Source organism: Thermobia domestica, chromosome 4, assembly GCF_964235325.1.
Source record: "Thermobia domestica chromosome 4, izTheDome1.hap1.1, whole genome shotgun sequence".
NCBI classification, from domain to species: domain Eukaryota; kingdom Metazoa; phylum Arthropoda; class Insecta; order Zygentoma; family Lepismatidae; genus Thermobia; species Thermobia domestica.
The window spans coordinates 325,191,406-325,210,850 of record NC_137457.1 but is presented as its reverse complement, the minus strand read 5'-3'; the positions used below and the strand labels follow the sequence as shown (position 1 = coordinate 325,210,850).

Below are 19,445 nucleotides of genomic sequence, written 5' to 3'. Positions count from 1 at the left end.
AGCATGTAAAATATTATTTATCAAACTTTGAAATTATTATCATTGTTGCTTTTTCGTATGCGCATTAACTATCTGGAAAATATGAAAGAAAACATATTAATTTAATAAGATTATATAAGTTACAGATGACAGACGTTATTATTGGTATGGCTTTTTACTACTGATGCGAGGCACCCAAGCCAGCGATTAATGAGCAGTGAGGCGAAGTAAATCTGAGTGTATTCAGATTTGAGGGACCTAATATCTAAATATGTACAATTCATTATATAGGAATAATAGGTATAGATTTTAATAGCTGCAGCAAGACGATGGATATCGTGACACACAACCCAGGTAGACTATTTTCTGCGTCTAATGATCTGAAGCCACGAAGAAACATTTAGAGTTATTAGTTCATTGGTACGGTCGGTGTATACCACACAAGAAATACTTATATCACTCAGAGAACATTAACTTGCTTTCCAGGATTTGGAACAACCACTATTCATATTATATCGCGGATCACTGTCAAGTGTAGTATATGGAAACAAGCAATGAGTGGATACAAATGTGATATAGACCTTTATGTAGTTAAGAGATATAGTATTTGCAAATAAATTTAAAATATAATGGAAGCTAGAAAATGATAATGAAAACTTGAGTATAATGGCAGAGATTATGAAGATATAGATTGATGTGTAACCAGATTAGTGTAATTGTGGAGAAAGATTGGTATGTTACAGAAAGGCACAGATATAGAGGAATTCAAGAATGCATCTTCGTGAGTTTGATTATTTTGTTAATTGGAGCAAAATACTTAATACAGGCGTATCGATTTCGAACAATCTTGTTTAACACAGGTATTATGACGAATATTTCGAGTTTGGAGCAAGATCAAAAACATGATGTATTTGTGACCAACTCAGACATCAAGTTCAATTTTTTCCTCTGTGTTGAAGTTGATAAAATGTATTATTAAAAGTAATAACTTATTTGTAGATACCCTAAATTAATACTCAAAACAACTTATTCAAAATTATTTTGGTTAAAACCTATATAAATATCTTGGGAAAAGCTTACCGTTCTGCAAAATTAAGCCTACCATAGTAATATCAGTTTAGGTCTGATTTTATTTTTGGTAAGTATAATTTCTAAAATTTACTGAAGAAATATGTAACGTTTGTTCATAAAAAAGAATTGGAAATATGTCTCTCACATGCATAACAATGTTCCAAAATGTAAACAAAGTATGCTTGTAACGACACCACTTCTATAAGGAAGTTATGATCAATTCAAGTGCTGTGTGAAAGGAATGTTTCAGTGCAAGACAACTTCTTTATTTCGTCTTCCATACTACAGTTATCCTTTAAAATGTAGACTAATTATGTAATATATTTCCTATATAACATTTTCGTTTACGCGTATTTTCACACCACGTTAACGCGCCGGTGGCTACCAGCTTGGTAACTACGGACTCAAATAGCAGTTGTTTCCTATTTTCAACCTAGCAAACATTGGTTTATATCAATAGTATATATCTTCATACAAAAAAGTGGACAGAACTCGTAAAGTGAATCTGCACGTATATATGCAACTCCTCTGTTAAGAAACAGTTTCTAACGTGGTAAAAATGAATCTCTAATGAAAGAACTGAACACATCTTTAATGGCAATATGCAAAAGCCTACGCAGGATATGTCCTTAGTGTCACGATCACTCCGCTACTCATTGAAATTTAGTCTGATTTTAGAGGTGATTTCACGAACTTTAGTATATATTTTTCGGGTTTACTCGATCAGGTGATTCTACCATAGAAAAATTATAGGAAAAATACGATGTGAAACGTTTTTCACGAAAGGATGAAAGTAGAAGTAATTACTGTCAGTGCACAACATAGGTTATATTTCACAGAAGGGGTCCAGAAGCACGTAAGAAAACATAAAATTAACAAGAGAAATGGATGAAGCAAATACTTAGACCTAACATAACGTAAACAAATCTAGCCTAACCTAAGGTATCCTGAACTAGCCTAATATTAGCAGAAATAAGCAAAATTCTATAATTTTTTGAATAATTATCCTGGACCCCATACACTAACGTAATGTAGCATAAACTAACCTAATGTGAACAAAAAGCAGCGAAGATGTGACATTTTCTTTTACAAAAACTATTGGGTCCCTCCTGCTAAACATTGGTCCACAACATAGTGAAATAAACTTTGAGTGAGAGTGAAAATATTATATATGTAAGTGTGCTCTACTACTATCCTCGTTTATGCGTACACTCTCTGTCGCTGAGGCACCTGATTCCTACAGACGTACCATGTTTCTTCCGCTCGGCTCCCCTACTGCGTTCTTCCCTGACTTAGTTAGATAACATTCATGCTATTTTGCTAGCAAGGTGGGTCGTTTTATGCACTGTAGTTTTTATGCTACACGTTGACAGTGTATTTATACTGAGATCTCCTAAAGTCAATCAGCAAGTAGTATTGAACATTTAGTGCATGCTCTGGTAACAGAAAACAAAGCTTTATCCTAACCTGAAATGGAAGAAGTCAAAGTTTGGTGGAACCGTCTGCTCGAGTAACGCCTATATTCCCATATCCCTGCTTATTGCTTCCCAATTTACTTAGCCAAAGTATAGTAAAATGTACTTTCTGTAAATTTATTGTGTAAATGAGCTGTAACAGTTTATTCCCCGATTATGCGAAAATTAACCTAGAAAGAACGAGCCTTATTTGACAAAAAAAACAAAGAAAAAAAAAAACAACTCCCAATTGTAATGTGCTTGACTTAATTATTGCAAATGTTCTCTTCTCCAAAACGTCTAACGTTTATAATATTATGTGACTCGGACATTTTTTCAATATACGCTTCAAATATAAAATGGTAATTGTTAAGAACAGCTACTTCTCATCTCCGATGCACGAGGATACTTCTTACTATTGCACTAGCTACAAGTGGTAATGCAACACATAAGAAACCCAAATCATGTTGTATTCACACTCCAATATGAAGTGAGAATACAACGTGATCTGGGTTTCTTATGTTATATTACCACTTGTACATCAAATGAAATCAATTTTATAACTAGTGCAACACTAAGAAGTATCCACGTGCACGAAATATGCGATATGCGTTCAATTGCCCCCACACATACTCATACATTAAGTACAAGGACGCTAGACAAACATATATATTAAGTACAAAGGCACTAGAAAAACAAATATAGTTAGTACAAGGGCAACATTTAACAATGCAACGAAAAGGAGAATAACGACCAGGAAGCATTCATTTTCACATACCTCAAATGATTAAAGGATTACAAGGGCACTACAGGGATACACATTAAAGTACAAGGGCCAAATTAAGAAATGCAACGAAAAAGAGCCAGAAAGCATTCATTTTCACATTCCTCAAATTGTTGAAGGATTACAAGGGCACTACAAGGATACACATTTAAGTACAAGGGTCAAATTAAGAAATGCAACGAAAAAGAGAAAAAGGGCAAAGAAGAATTCATTTTCACATACCTCAAATGCTTAAAGGATTATAAGGGCACTACAGGGATACACATTTAAGTACAAGGGCCAAATTAAGAATTACAACGAAAAAGAGAAAAAGGGCCACGAAGGATTCATTTTCACATATGTCAAATGATTCAAGGATACAACCGAGCGACTTCAAACTGTGTCTTCTTTCCCTAAGGTAATTCTTATTTCAACAACACCACACTCAATAATATTCCACAAGTCACACACTCACATAACTATAATTACTGGTAATCACTCCCCCCGACATTTTTTTATTAGCGTGTTCTCAACACATTCCACGTGCACCTCGTCGCCATATTGCTCTGCCTCCTCCTTCACTCAGCTGCTGCCTATATTAATCTGCGCAGACGCACTTCCATGATTCAATGACGTCACATAGAACATGTGAAAATCGCAAAACGCCTATGTAAATAAACAACATTGACAACACAACGAGAGCGGAGTACACATACGTCTTCTTTAATTTCAAATCACTCATTAACTAATTAAAATTGGGTATATTACCAACTTTTTAAGTCGGTAGATATTCAATGAATAATTCCTGAAAGTATGGCGTTTCTCGTCCTTCCCTAAATGGGAAGTACGTCTCCTTAACTATAACCTATAAAATTAATTTATGTATACCTTGATGAGGAAGACTTTGTAATTAAATATAAATTGCCCATGTACTACGAGTTTCCATTTGTCGTTGCAATAATAGTCGATTCGAAACTGCTACTGTCTTGTGTTTGTCTTTTCGTAGACCATTACCGGTCAAATAAGTAGGTGCACCAGCTCGCTAGTCCTGTGTGCTACGGTGGCAAAATTGTCATATGTTTACCTCACCCGGAGGATTTATGATTAAAAAACAAAATTGAATATAATACAGAACACAATTGAGAAGAAAGGACGCAATCGGGGAAAAGGTCAAATAGAGGAATGGGTCAAAATCGGGAAGGAAGTTTAGACAGTGAAAGAGGGCTGAGAGCCAAGTTGAACAGGGCAGTCTGTTAGAGGAAAGTGTAAAATGAAAAAAACAAAAAAGAAAGAGTAGAATAAAGAAGGGGATGTATGTACGTCTAAATGAAAAAAAGTGTAAGTGTAGCGTAAGTGTATAGGAGACCGCACAAACTCTTTCCTCATAGAGCACCACCACACACGAGGCACTCGCCGTAACACTAAAGTCATACTCAAACTTTTTTTACGATCATTCTTTTCTTATAGCAATCACTGTTGCCAAAATCGGTAAATAGACTGAACTTTTAAAATTATATTTAAAAGGGTATCATAATAAAGCAAGCTGAACATCTGGTAATTTTACTTTACATACTTAAAAATAGTGTAATATTCTTCCGGACCTCCCTAAATTAAACTCTTTTACTCTTTAATCACAATTAAGATATTTGCACAAAGCTTTCTTTGAATTGGTAATGGGTTGTTACGGAACAATTCGCTCCGACAGAACGAATCTTTCAGTGTAACGAAAGGATCGAATCTCGGGAAACTTAATTGACTTTGAGGGAATCGAAACACACATTCCTTCAGCGGACGGAAAAGACTGGTTCTTTCAGTGGACTTGGTGGATTGAAACAGTGAATTCGATTGATGAAATGTGAAGTTACAACCAAACAGCGTAAGTGTAGATCCCGGTGATGAATTCAGATGGATGGAATGGATCGAGAGCAATACTTTAAAACAGACAGAAAATCATGACACAAAAGAAAAAGAATGAATCTACTGCTCATATCTAGAAACAATTAAGTGTTACTTCGTGATTTTTGTTTCACTTCCTTGTAATATACTGATCATTGTTAATAGTCTAACAACGGAGGGAGCGAACATAGTGTCTGTTACTCTCATGAAAATGTTATTTTTTTTATTGTTCTACTTATGCTCAGGATTAGTAGGTATACTACTTTCTTATTGCAATTCAGAAACAAAGTTTTTGATATTATATACTCGATTTTCTTTAGTGAAAATCAGAGCAAGCGCTCTCCAAGTAATAATTCATTTAGGAGTTTATTGTCTTTAATCATTGGTGGCTTAAGTTGAGTGAAAGTTTAACCTCATACTAGCAGCAAACACTTGCGTAGGGGTGGGTGCGTATGGCTGTTTCCCTTGTAAGAGGCACGCTTCTATGCGTAAGTGCCTCACAGCAACCTATCACAATACGAAAATACCATAAAATTTGTGCAAATTGTTGAAACAAAAGTATATCCGAATATGTTGACATATTGTTCGTGTATTGCTATACAAGTTTTTCCCTCATATCTATTCCGTCTATCAATACAAAACCTGGTACAGTCATTTCATATCCCCTATAGTGTTCTTCGAGATATATTTGGATTGTGTAATTTTACCCGGGGCCACTCCAGAGGGGTCCAAAATTGAGGGAGGGAATTTTCAGATAATCTCCCAAATTTTTTCTGTTCAAGTTCGTTATGGGTCCCAATACATAGCACCTCTGGAAAAGTTGTTTAACACTAAAGAGAATGAACAATAAACCATAACTTTTCAATGAATAATGTTGATGCGATAGCTATTTTCCTGCGAGTCTACATTTTTTTAACAGGGTTAATGGGCCCTAAGGACTTACACCGTTGTCAATGGCACGTAATTTTTGTGCATGAACATCTTTGTTACGTTTATCGAATGGACTAGGTGTTATTTGGATGTTCAGATAACAGATTCATATCCGTTCCTTGTTAGTTTAGTTTCTAGACTATTAAACAACTGTGTTTAGAAAATAACCTCGTAACACAAATATGATAGTGAGGCTTTTAGAACCGTAATATCTTGTGGTATAGATTTTATTTGGGTGTGATGGTAAAGTTTGATATTAGACATTTATGGGAATCTACTGCTCTCTTTGCTTACAATACCGTATTTCAGTTTTCTAACATTGTCCTTATCATTAATTAGTATTATCACCATGCAATCTGTCGAATAATTCAATGCATTTCAGGATTTCAGGTTACTAATGCTAATTTGAAAATATTTAACATGTTTTTCTTTTAGAAGAATGTATAATTTCGCTTCATTTCATGTAGGAACAAGATGAAACGAAACACATTTCGGACAGAGAAACGAAATAAAGCTTCAAGCCCTGTTTTGACTTAGATATTGATCGTTAAGGTTTTTTGGACTAATATTATAAAGTTCCATATTTTAAAAAATGGGCACTTTTGTGGCAAGATTCGCCCATTCTAAGATTTTAAGCTTTCAATCTTTATTATAAAAATACATTATATATTATAAAGGTAGTATTCGAAACAGTGTATACATACTCACATGCTAACATTACAAAAGAAGTATACATCCTACATAAAATAAAATATATACGAAATACATTGCTACTCGAAAAGAATATCTATATTGGGTATAAATTTATTTTAATTATATAGGCTGTCACGTCTTTTAATCACTTGACTCTTCAGGTTGTCTCACTACGATGGGAAAACGCCAATAATTTTAGTACTCCAGCAGGGAATCAAATCAAGAACTACACAAACAGGAGTCAAACGCTCCAATGGCTAAACTATGGAACGCCTTAGCATGACTATATGCTTAAAATTCAAATGATCTTATCAAGAGTAATTATCAATGAAATATTTTACCACATTTCCAACATTAATAACATTTTTACTGTGTATACATTTGTATTGATTCTTATGTGGTTCAGATTTCCCGTTAATCAGTAGGTCCCGTCTTTAATAACCTCGCTGATTAAAGGGACGTTAAACTTAGACTCAACTAAACTCATTTGTATTAATTAAGTTATGGAAAGGTGTCTATATTAATAACTTTATCTTAAAAGTCAAGGGTCAGAAAGTCACACTCCTGTCTTTCCTTTCTCGAAGGAATCTTTCCGGAAAAAAGGTGAAAGATGGGAAACAATTTTATACTAAGAACATTTCCTTTGTCCTTAACAAGACACTTGTTTATAGTCATTTCGTTTTGTGTGACAAGTTGGACTTTCGAACACAAAATTGCCACACTCCAGGGGAGAGGGAATTTCCCCACATCGTCACGCGACTGGTAAATCAGTCTTCGAGTTCCTTCAAAGAATGCCATCTGCTGTGATGTTCGGAAATTATATTAATTGTATGAGTGATATTTCTTTCGGGATAACCGACAAAACTAAGGACAAAGCTACCCACAACAGGTTTTTGAAAAAAAACATAAGAAAATTAAGATGACCGGAACAGAGACAACATTGGTTTCTAGCCAGGGTGCTCACGTGTCGCGAAGACTATCTAATAACTGTCGCGAAGACTAGTAGAGGAAGGTTCGGAGGACTGTCAATTTCTAGAAACAGATCTCGCTATCCATGTTCTGTACGTTTCTAAGCGTAAACGGAAGTATATTATAATTGATCTAAACTAATCTGAACAACAAAATCAAAAATAGAGAATGTGAACTTACAGTTATTGCTATTGGAAAATATTATTAAAAATTTAGTCGGTAAGTGCGATATAATGTTAAATAAATAAGCGTACAGAGATATCTACGTGTTATCTCAAAGGGATTCTGAAACATTTGCAGGTGGGTTGATATCTCCTTAATGGAAAGCTATGTTTGTATTCAAGAGTATACAAGTTTCTTATATTGTGAAGAAACTCAACGCCGGTAGAAAGTAATGCCCTTTGAACTGCTCTTTTATTTAAGGTTTCTCGTTTCAAACTTAAAGTTACGATTTTTCAGATATCTTGTATAACTACCCATTTAGCCTTGAGAAGAGTGTTTCTTTTTTATTTGGAAATGATTTTTCATAAATGGGTCAAATGAATCAGTTCACACTTCAGAAATACATGTTTAACTACGGCTCACAGATGACGAAGAGACCCTAGCAGAAGTAGTGTGACGTAGGTATGGACTCGCCCACTTTTCGCACGGGAGTTTCAAATGACACCACGGAATAACACACAGATAACTGCCCGGAGTAGCAGACGACATCTAAGTATAGACCATACCTCAAAAACCGAAAATGAAGTTGACCGTGTCGTTGACCTTCTCGTTATATGTGAGCTGTACAAGCTTTATTATATGGGATCTCAATTTTGACGAAAAGAACTCATAAAAAGTAAGTTAGCATTGAGAGTAGACTTCTCCGAAGGATTATCTTAAATTCAACTGGGATAAGTTTGTTTATGAATATATAAAATTAACAACCCCTTAATGTGGAGTACGTCGTTAGTCAGAAATAAAAGGGATCACACTGTTTACCTTAGTGTTTTTAAATTCTTTATTGATTTTCAAAAGAAATGATAAAGCTATGTGGTTTATATTCATAAATAGTTCTACATTATGCTATAAGTACTCTAGAATGCTATTTTTGAGAGTGAATTCTTTTCCGAAAAGAATCTCAAAAACTGATTAGGCAATAAATTTATATGTCATTTACAACCCTACAATTTGGGGTATGTTTTTTCATGAAGAAATTAATAAGAGGTTGTTTACCCCTGAGAATGAGTTTCTTTTTGGAAGCAGTTTTCCAATACACTAGGTATAAGTTTGTCTATTGGCCATATGCATTGTTATCGCGCTTGAGAAGTTTTATATCCTGCCATAACCTAATCTCGTCTTCTCAACATGGTTTCCAGAAAAACAAATCAATCGATACAGCGTTGTTGAACTTTATTAAAGAGGTTTCTACAGTACTTGATAAGGGAAAATATGCAGTAGGTTTATTTGTTGATTTCTCCAAGGCATTCGACAGTGTTCAACATTCTCTTCTACTGGCAAAACTCCAGTAATATGGTAATTGGGGGTGTAGTATATGAACGGTTTCGCTCGTACCTGACAAACAGAAAACAAGTAGTAAAAATACAAAAAATAATTAACAATAAGCAAATCACATTTTCATCTAAAACTGCTACTATCTCTGCTGGGTTCCTCAAGGCTCAATTCTTGGGCCAATTCTTTTTTTATTTTACATAAATGATCTTGTTCAATATATGTATCCCCAACATATTGTACTATATGCTGACGATGTAGATGTTCTTGTAACAGCTTACAATACAGTTGAACTAGAAAGTAAATTAAAACAAACTGTGGAGCGTTTGATAGAATGGACATCTCAGAATCAACTGCTGATAAATGCCAAAAAAAGCACTAATTTTTCATTACTCTTGTACACCTCGAACAGTACCTCCCATTGTGATAAATTCAACTGATGTAGACTATTCAAAATCCACTAACTTTTTAGGTGTAACAATAAGCAATAAGCTTACATGGGATGTACATATTACTGAGCTAAACAGCAAATTAAGCCGTATCTGTTTTGTCATTTATAGACTACTTGGTTCAGTGTCAAAAGAAACTTTGCTGTTATTGTACTATGGTAAGTTTCAATCCTTGTTAAATTACGGAATAATTTTCTGGGGAGCCTCCTATTCCAGTGTTACTACTTTTCGTCTACAGAAAAAGACAATAAGGTCTATTTTTAATCTATCACCAAGGTCCTCATGCAAAAGGGTCTTTCAGTCAAATAAAATTTTAACTGTGCCTTGTCTGTACATATACAAAAGTATCATATATGTAAAGAGAAATGAAGGTAGTTTTCTTCATGTTGACGATGTACATTCATACAACACACGACAAAAGAATAACATATTCACAGCATACCAAAACTATGCGTGCACCAAAAGAAGTGTTCTTCCTATGTCTGCTAAGTTGTTTAATAAGCTCCGAAATTATTTGAAGGATATCAAAAACATACGAAATTTCAAAAATGAACTATTTAATTTTTTGTGTAACAAAATGTATTATCATATTAATGAACACTTGGGTGATAGTTTGTAAAATAATGTAATATCAATTATAATGAAATGTCTTCTTATTATTTGACAAGTCCTATGTACTGGTCTCTGACCAATAATGTACGACATGGATGAATAAAAAATGAATGAATATTCTGCGGGCTACTTAGGGGCTAGTACGGGACACGTGATAATTTGCATTGCAGTGTTTTCCCGCAGGGTCAAACAAGCCCGCAACCTCCTCGTAAGTCTAGGGGATGGCTAGGGGTTCTCCAACGCACCCATTGCTAGCCGGTAGCAGGCGTTTTTGTATAAAATGGATATGCTCCGTGCTAACAAAATATTTGTGTATGTTAATGAGTTTACCGGATTCGTTATGCTGATTAAGAGATAATAAATGACATATTTTGATGGCAACCAATTTTAAAATATATACAAATTCCTGAAAGAAAATTGCAGGATTATTTTGCTTTTGCAAGTACAAATATTGAAGATCTAAAAGTGGACTAACAACTTCTATCTGAAATAAAATAAGCGAGTAATACTTGGTGTTACCATATTGGTTGCAGATTTTAGATTAGATTGTAAATTAGCTTAAGAATTCATTTCAGGGGACTAGTGATGACTTGATGGATCAACCGAGGAGGATTTCTCACCGATAATCATAACATTCGCTCGGGACCACATAACCTATCGCGCTCAATGTGGATTCCCAGTATTTTCATTACTAATACATTTCATCCCCAGTATATTGAAATTCGCCACCACAAAAAAAAAAAAAAAAAAAAAAAAACCTTCTGGCATAATCACTGATGGGGAAAATGGATTCAATAATTATAACTATACATTTCATCGTGAATATGATATTCTAATGTCTTTTACATCCTTTTCCCTGTTGGTGTGTGCCTACATTTCCCAGTTAGCATAGGTAAAGTAGAGGAGCGCTACCATCCATTTTTCCATTTATGATCTAACGTTTTCTGCATTCTTGGTTTCTTACCTGTCCACCAGTCGCGTACAAATTTATAATATGCTTGCAAACTTATATGTTATAAATAAATACCGGTAAGTGCGAAAACCATGCACGAATGTGTGCTAAGTGCCCAACACAAGCAAACTTTGCATTTATTCCGATTCCAAGCAGAGCACAATAAGAGAAATCACCCGTGATTTTCCCCTCGGAAACAGGCACATTAGTGATAATGGTGTGGGCATAAGGAAAGACAAGTGGGAAAACAACAACATCCTGTTTTGTGCTGTAATTGCTTAAAGTAAGCGAGCAATGTGCTCTGTGATAATGGAAATAGTGTTAAGAAGTATGGTTCATAATTATGCAATTATAATGGAAAACTAGGTTCTAACGAACACCTATTACAGATTGATGCATATTTTTTGTACTCATTTGAGCGTTATTCGAATAGACACTTCTACCAAATTTTGACACATTTCTTACATTTTCAGATCAGGTTAGAGCTTTTCATTTCATTTAGCAGAGCGTGCACTAAATGAAGAGCTCCATTACTGCTTGCAGATTGAGTTCAGGATGGCTCAGTATAAATACAGTGTGGACGTATGGCATAAGAACTACATTTCATAAGACACGAATCAACTTGTGCTATACTTCCAAAAGCACGAATGCTACCTGAATTAGGGTAGGAGTGCATCAGGGTGAGCCCGAGAGTAGCGAGCGGGTGCGTCCATCTGGAGCAGATGCGTTAGCGATGGGGGTATACGTATATAGGAGGATAGTGGAAGAGCACACTTACACTACAATACGTTCATCATCCAGTGACGACGCCAGCTTTAAGTTCCTAGGGGGGCAAAGGAGGGGCAGATACATTTTCAGGGGGGCGGCTATTTGCCATACCAAAAATGACATATTTATTACGTTTGACTTGTTTTACATTACATTGTGTATTTCGTTGCTGTTTTCATATTAGACCTATATGATTATAAATTAAACTTATTTCAAGTAAAATTTGTAGCTAACAAATAAGTAATGTCTGCACATGAAATATTTTTTAATGAAACTTTTGAAGCCTAAACAGAAATTGAATTACTTTCGCGTATGCTACAAGTAACACATTCTAGTACTATATAATACGTCTCTCTCTCTCTCTCTCTCTCTCTCTCTACATATATATATATATATATATATATATATATATATATATATATATATATATATAGAGAGAGAGAGAGAGAGAGAGAATTTACGAGAAGCTGCTGAAAATGTCGTAGTCCAATACAAAAGGAGTGTAGGTAGTAGGTAGAAAAATGAAACCGTAGTTTAGAAAAACATCTCTCTGTATGTACAAATCCAAATTTTCATATTAATAATGAAATTCTTATTGTTTCTTAGGCCTCTGAAGTGATTATGTGTGCCCAAACAGATAATTTCACAAACATCCAGATCCTAACTATTATAACATTTTTGTTCCACCAAGGAAAGTCATCGAAGTAAATTAATTAGTAAATCAGTGAAACACCACCAGACTCTCCTCCGTTATACAGTGGTGAAGAAGTAAGTGGCTTAGTATAAACGTGACGATTTTTCAACAAATTATGCGTTACATCCAGGATGATTAAAAGCAATGACTCTGCCCGAAATCATGGATGCAATTTGTGACATTATTCTTGAAAATTACAGCATTTCAGCCAGTGGTGGATATAGCCCGGGGCCGGAGGACCTAGGCCACTCCAGTTTTTGAGTGACAAAAATAATATAAGCTATTATTTATATACTTTTTAAAGTGTAAAGTGCGATATACTTATTATAGTCTGAAGTCTGGCTGCACCCCGCTTTCTCAGTTTTTACCTTCTCAGCAAAACTTGTGTCAGAGGTTCTGGGCATTTCTTTGGAACTCGTCGGTAGCATAATTCAGAATGGCTTGGGTATGCGTAAGTTCTCGGCATAATGTGTTCCCAAAATATCTGTCAGGAGAATAAAAGATTGACGTCATTAAGAGAAGTCTTCTTCCAATTTGACCGTAATGCTTATCAATTTCGCTCACAAATAGTAACCATAGATTACATATGGTTGTACCACTATGATCCTGAATCGAAACAACAGTCAATGGAGTAGTAGAACTCATTTCTCCATCTCCCCAAGAAGTTCAAGAAACAGAAGTAGGTTAAGAAACTGTTTGCAACATTCTTCTGGGATAAGTATGGAGTCTTACTCATAGAATACCTCCGCAACGGTCAAATATTTAATCCAGAATCTCTATATTACTTACAAAACTGAAAGAAAAATTCAAAGTTCAACGCCGCGGAAAATGAAAAGAAAGGAATTTGTTCCTTCAGGAGAATACACCTGTTCATCAAGCCCCTGCGAACACAACTGACATTGCATAATCTAGGATTTCAATGTCTAGATCATCATTCTTATTCCACAGATTTAGCTCCGTCTAACTATTACGTGACTTATTTCCCAAACTTAAATAACAGGTGAAAGGATGCCATTTTAGATCTGATAGGGATAGTACTACGAACAGTGGTGCGAGGAAATCTTCAGATTTTTTAACTTTTCTGTAAAAACTGGAGCATTGCACAAGGTAGTATATTGACTCTCGGGGGAAGTGTAGAAGAAGTAAAACTTCACCATTCCACGTGCACTCCTTCTGGGTTGGGCTACGAATTTTTCAGCAGTTCCTAGTCAATATGGTAGACGTCACATCAGTACCTTCAAACAAAATTAGTAAGGGAGCACTAGTATAAACCGATTACTAACTAAAGATCAGCACTCTGACATTATGTTTTATTGGGAATCAATTTAATTCCATAAATTTATTATTATCATTTGCAGGAAGAGAAAACACAACTCTTTTTATCTTCTTCAAAAAATTAAGCCATGGTAGTTGCAAACTAAGCTGTTATAAGCACATCCTCTGAATACTGAAAGCCGAGAATAACGTTTCAGAAAAAAAGAAGTAGGGCCTATAGAACTTGAAATAAAACAAAATATGAAACTGAAAACTTCAAACCTGGATAAATGCAAACAAGTTACGTACTGGTTTTACCTTTCTTTTGTTTCCAATCGAAGTTGATCCAATAAGAAGAAAACAAATCGACCAAATCTACTATTGTTCGCTAGGCACAATAATTAAAAATCATAAGAAAGAAGTATAACTAAAATTTACCTCAAAAAGCGCTAAATTAGAAAACAGAAATATGCGTGCATACCCAGACGCTCAAAGGAGAAAGATTGAGGACTAATCTGCCGCAAAGTAAATGCGTGGAAAGTAGACTACAATCTGTCAATGAGATTGGTTATGATACTGATATAAAATGCTACATGTAGAATGTTTAAAGATTGTAGGAGTCTGGGAGGGGCAGTCTAGGTGGCAGTCAGGGGGGCAGAAGTAGCTACTAGGGGGGCGCTCGCCCCCCTTGCCCCCCCTCTAGCGTCGTCACTGTCATCATCACTTAAAATTCATTTCAATATGCTGTCATTGACTTATATTCACACTCTCATTCCGTCACGAAAAATGTAGGGCTTCACATCATTTTTTCTATTTCATAGAACCTTCTGCTCGAGTAAACCCTAATCGCTTACACGTATAACAACCATCGCAAATTATCCTCTTCCCTACGGACGCACCTCGACTATAGCCTTTCAGCTCACCTCGGTATAAACCGTAATAGATGCAAAAAGTGCTTGTAATGAGTAGCTTGCAAAACTTGGTGCGTGGTTTTAAGACATATGGCTTTCACTATATGTAGGCCTACTAGTTACGTATGTATGTGTCTTATACAATTGTACACAATTGGTTGATAACCCTCTAGGAATAAGTATATAACAAGTTTTACGCTATTTGCATGGAACTTTGTCCCCCAAATACTGCCTTTATAAACATAACCTTTATACCCTTGTATCCTTTAATAAAAAAAATGTGTCGGAACGGAAGCACAATCCAGTATCCACATTGTCGTATTCAAATGACATGCAAATCTCACAAGGAGCATACATGAACACATACAAAGGATATGTGCGTATTGTAGTCTGTGATACATGAATGTGTTGTCCGGACATCCGAATCAAACCTAGTCCATTTGATGAACATAACAAAAATATGCACATGCACTAAAAGTTAGGATTAATGGACAATGGAATAAGTCCCTGGAGCCCATTAATTGTGTTAGCATAAAAAAATTTAGACTCGCAGTGAAAAAGATATTGCATCAATACTGTTCGTTGGAAAGTCATGCTTTATAGTTCATTCTCTTCAGCATGAAACAAGTTCTCTGGAAACAGGTGGTATGTATTGGCGCCCATAACGTATTTTAGAACGGGGAATTGGAAAAATTTCCCTCCAAAAATATCTCCCATCAAATTTGGCCCCCTCTGGAGTAGTCCCAGAGGAAACCATGTAATATCAACATATCAGGAATACTTGTAGTTGCAGATGGAAAATAAAATAGTTTAAGCAACTTACGATATAAATAGATCACTCTCTATTAGCCCCATTAGGTTCAGGTCGATAACAGTTTCTGATTCTACATACGATTAAATACAGGTAAGACGCTAAAGATATATTTAAGGGATGCGTGACGTACAACTCACATTTACATTCGTCATCAGCCATCAAGTGCCTAAGGAGAATCATCATTTTACGTATACAATACACATAATTATCATAGCTTATTTCATATTTTTATTCATTGATCCACATCATCAAATATTTATATATATTACTAGCAGCGTTCACCCCGCTTCGCTGGGGTCACCCCGGAACGCAATAAACTTTGTTACTTAGATAATTTTTACTTTTTCGCTTTCAAGTGATATGATAAAAACCATAGAAGATTGCAGTAAATGTTAACATTATATCGCCTGTCATTTATGTTAACCCGCCGAGTGACACGGTCATGTGGGTTGCATATAAATACGGTTAGATTTAGCTATGATGAGCTAACAAAGGATTTGTACGTTATGGACACTTGAATGGTCAATTATCTCAAGACACTGGTAATTGAAAATTAAAGTGATATGATAAAAACCATCTAGGGTCCAAATCTTAATAACCCCCCAAAAATGAAAGAAATTGGTTCAGCCGTATTAGCGTGATGAGCTAACAAAGGATTTGTACGTTCTCTTTTATATATATAGATAATTAATCATCATCATCGCAGGATATATCATAAAGGATCTCCTCTAACAACATGAAACCCATCAAACATAAAATTACATTAATGGATCAAGTCAACGCATTATACAGAAGAATTAGCACCTGACAATCGATATTACAACTGTGACTGCTATCGCTATATGTTTGACCTAATACAAAATTAAACAGCAATTCCTGATATGATATACACCAAATGTGAGAGTAAGAGAAAGGAATATACTCCATTCACGGAATCCTTACGGATTCCGGATATTTAGATTTAGCTGGACATTATTTACAACACTACACTATGTCCAGAAAAAAAAATATAGGCCTATATAGTTACAACTTTACAAGAAAATGTGTGTATCACAAACACACTTCAATCACCCATTCTATATATGCCGAAAACTACATTTTTTAAAACATACAAAGATCAAACTTCAACTGTCAAACAAAGAAAAAGAATAAAAAAACAGGCATTAATTTAACTGTCAATTTCGCCAGCACTTCAATGGTGCAGATAAACTTTACGTCATCTTTTACTGTGAAGGTAAGATTGGTATAATTGATTACTCTAGTTCAGTATTAACAATAAGTAATAATATTTGGGACAGGTAAATATGAAGAATAAGGGCACAAACAGAAAAATAACATAAAATGCTGTAATGGGTCAAACCGGTCATAGAATGCTGTAATGGATCAAACTGGTCCATTACAGTTTGCCCCGTCTTCAAATAAAAAAAAATATATAATATATTTTTTCAAGCAATAAAATTAAACGAACTACCTATAGATTTAACACTCATAATACGTATTTGAGACGATCTTCAGTACGATAAAAGCGTACTATGGTAAAGTCACTCAACCGATTCTCAACTATTCAACTCAAAACTAATGTACCCTTTTCCTACTTACCCGTCGCATCGATATCATTAACAAGCAACAAATAAACAAAATTATATGATCACAACACATTAAACACATAATTATCAAATTTTATACATCAAAGCAAGTTGAACACATTATTCAGCTCCTCTCTTAACTACCAAGTTGATCACCTCTTCTCCGAAAGAGTAATATCACAAAATTTCTTCCGAAATTTCCAGTTCATTAGTTCTTTCACGTCAGTCCAGTTTTTCATCCATCCGAATTCACGTGCTTCTTTCTTTCTCTCTCTTTTGTATACATCTTGGCGCACGTAACGAACTTTCTTGCAGGTATTCACCCAACGTACTTTCTTCTTTATTTTCTCTTTCATTCTACTTCGTTTACGCCACAAAATTCTCCTCTTTTTTCTTCTTCTCTTAGGATTCATAATCATCATCATCACTTTGTTCCGTCCAGGCTTCTTCAGATACATGCAACTATCTTTTGCTTTCTCAAGTCCACAAAATTTCATTTTCTTCTTCTTTCGATGCTCTATTAGTTCTATTCTTTTTCTCCTTTTATTTGCTTTCCTATATATCTGTTTACTTCTTTTGGATATGCTCTTACAAGTATTTCATTTGTTTCTTTGCTGTCCAATTCTTCCACAAGTTTAGGAGCTTCATATATTTGTTTCAAAATAACATTACTATCTTCTGGTAATTTTTTGAGGTAACAATTTACTGTGTTTCTGAGTATCATCGAGTTCATCATCAGCAACACTATTACCAATACTTTCATGTTCATTCCTAGTAGCGTGTACACTTTCCGACGACAGAACCACTCTATCGTTTGGTTCTACTTTATACGATCCTGTTCGTACTTTGTGATACTGTAATAAATGCAACTGACTTGGCGCGGATCCATGTATCATCCCTACCATAGCTAATTCTCTTCCACTTTCTTCAACTTCTTTCTGTCTCTCATATGTACAACTAGGTTCATCACAATAATCCGTAGTGATTAGCTCATCGTCATGGATGTAATCAGTCGCTGAATGTTCTTTATCTAAAGAAGGATTGCATTTTATTCCTGACTCACTGTTTTAATCTCTAGTTGAGTCCTCTTGCTCTGAAGAGAGTGTTAAACAAATTGGTTCCTTTGTTCTGAAGGGTGATGCATTTGGTTGGTTCTGAAGGGTTAGTTTTTGTATTAGCTGACGCAGTACTCCTTCCGCTATCACTGGTATTTCCGTCCATCCTATTGGCCATTTTATAACAATTCTCTGATGAGATTTCATCTTTCAACTTGTCACCATTACGATCAACTACAGAAATGATTTTCACTTTTTCAGGAAGATTTCTTTTACATTTCTGACAATGATTCAAATATGTTGAAGTATAACCACAAATGGCAGACTACCAGCCAGGATCTTAAAGGTTGAAGAAAGGAGTGAATGTCGGCGGGAGGAAATTTCACTTGCAAAATTAAGCTACTAATATAATCTGGCGGGAAAAGAAAGAATGATTCAAAGGGACATTATTAATTAAAATATGACAATTGTAAAAAGGGTGAAAGTTAGTTATCATAATAAGGAAGGAACCTCGAATCATGATAAAATACAACAGAAGATATCGACCGATGATGCACAGACTGCTGACTCAAATGAAGAGAAATGTACTGATAAATGTGAAGGAATAAATAAAGAGCTATCTCATGAGGACGCATCGCCTCCTAGTTTAGATAAAGAAAAAGATGCTGAATTAACGAATAAGAGTGCTGACACTCAGGGAGAAAACAATTGTCACGATTTAAGTGTGTGCAAGGAGAATTGTAGTAGTGATTGTAAGCTTTCCAAACCGGACGAAGTAAATTTAGTGGAAACCAGAGGCGAAAGTTAATACTAAAAGTTCAAATGTTGAGACCATGAACAAGTCAATAGTTGATAAAATTGCAGAGGAGATAGAACAACCGGTGCAAGATATTATGAAGCGGTTGGATCGATTTGAGAAGAAGAATCAAACTGCTGACTTATTCAGTAATACTAATCTTATTGATGCGTTCTGTAGTTCGGAATTTAGATTGGTGGTTAAATAAGCGGTAGGGAGATTAAACATTTGTTTAACAAGTTTAAAGTTTAAACCAAAAATATTTCATATTTTTATTTTAGTGGCGGTCGTAGATGTAACGGCCCCAA

At 35.1% G+C, this 19,445-nt stretch overlaps 1 protein-coding gene across 7 annotated transcripts in view; it reads right to left on the bottom strand.

Annotated features, from left to right (window-relative positions):
• LOC145684424 (uncharacterized) overlaps positions 1 to 17,625 on the bottom strand; it is a 41,975-nt gene extending 24,350 nt beyond the window's left edge. The window contains exon 1 of one of the 7 annotated variants that reach the window (XM_081756787.1): positions 17,443 to 17,625. Coding sequence is in view for 1 of the 7 variants with exons in the window: in XM_081756782.1 (XP_081612908.1) it covers positions 4,156 to 4,196 (41 nt within the window). In the remaining 6 variants the exon portion in view is untranslated. Of the gene's footprint in view, positions 1 to 3,510; positions 3,714 to 3,742; positions 3,879 to 4,155; positions 4,285 to 17,442 lie in introns of those variants that run through there. The other 6 variants (XM_081756789.1, XM_081756783.1, XM_081756782.1 and 3 more) reach the window with 6 other exon arrangements.
• Between the last annotated feature and the right edge of the window lie 1,820 nt (positions 17,626 to 19,445).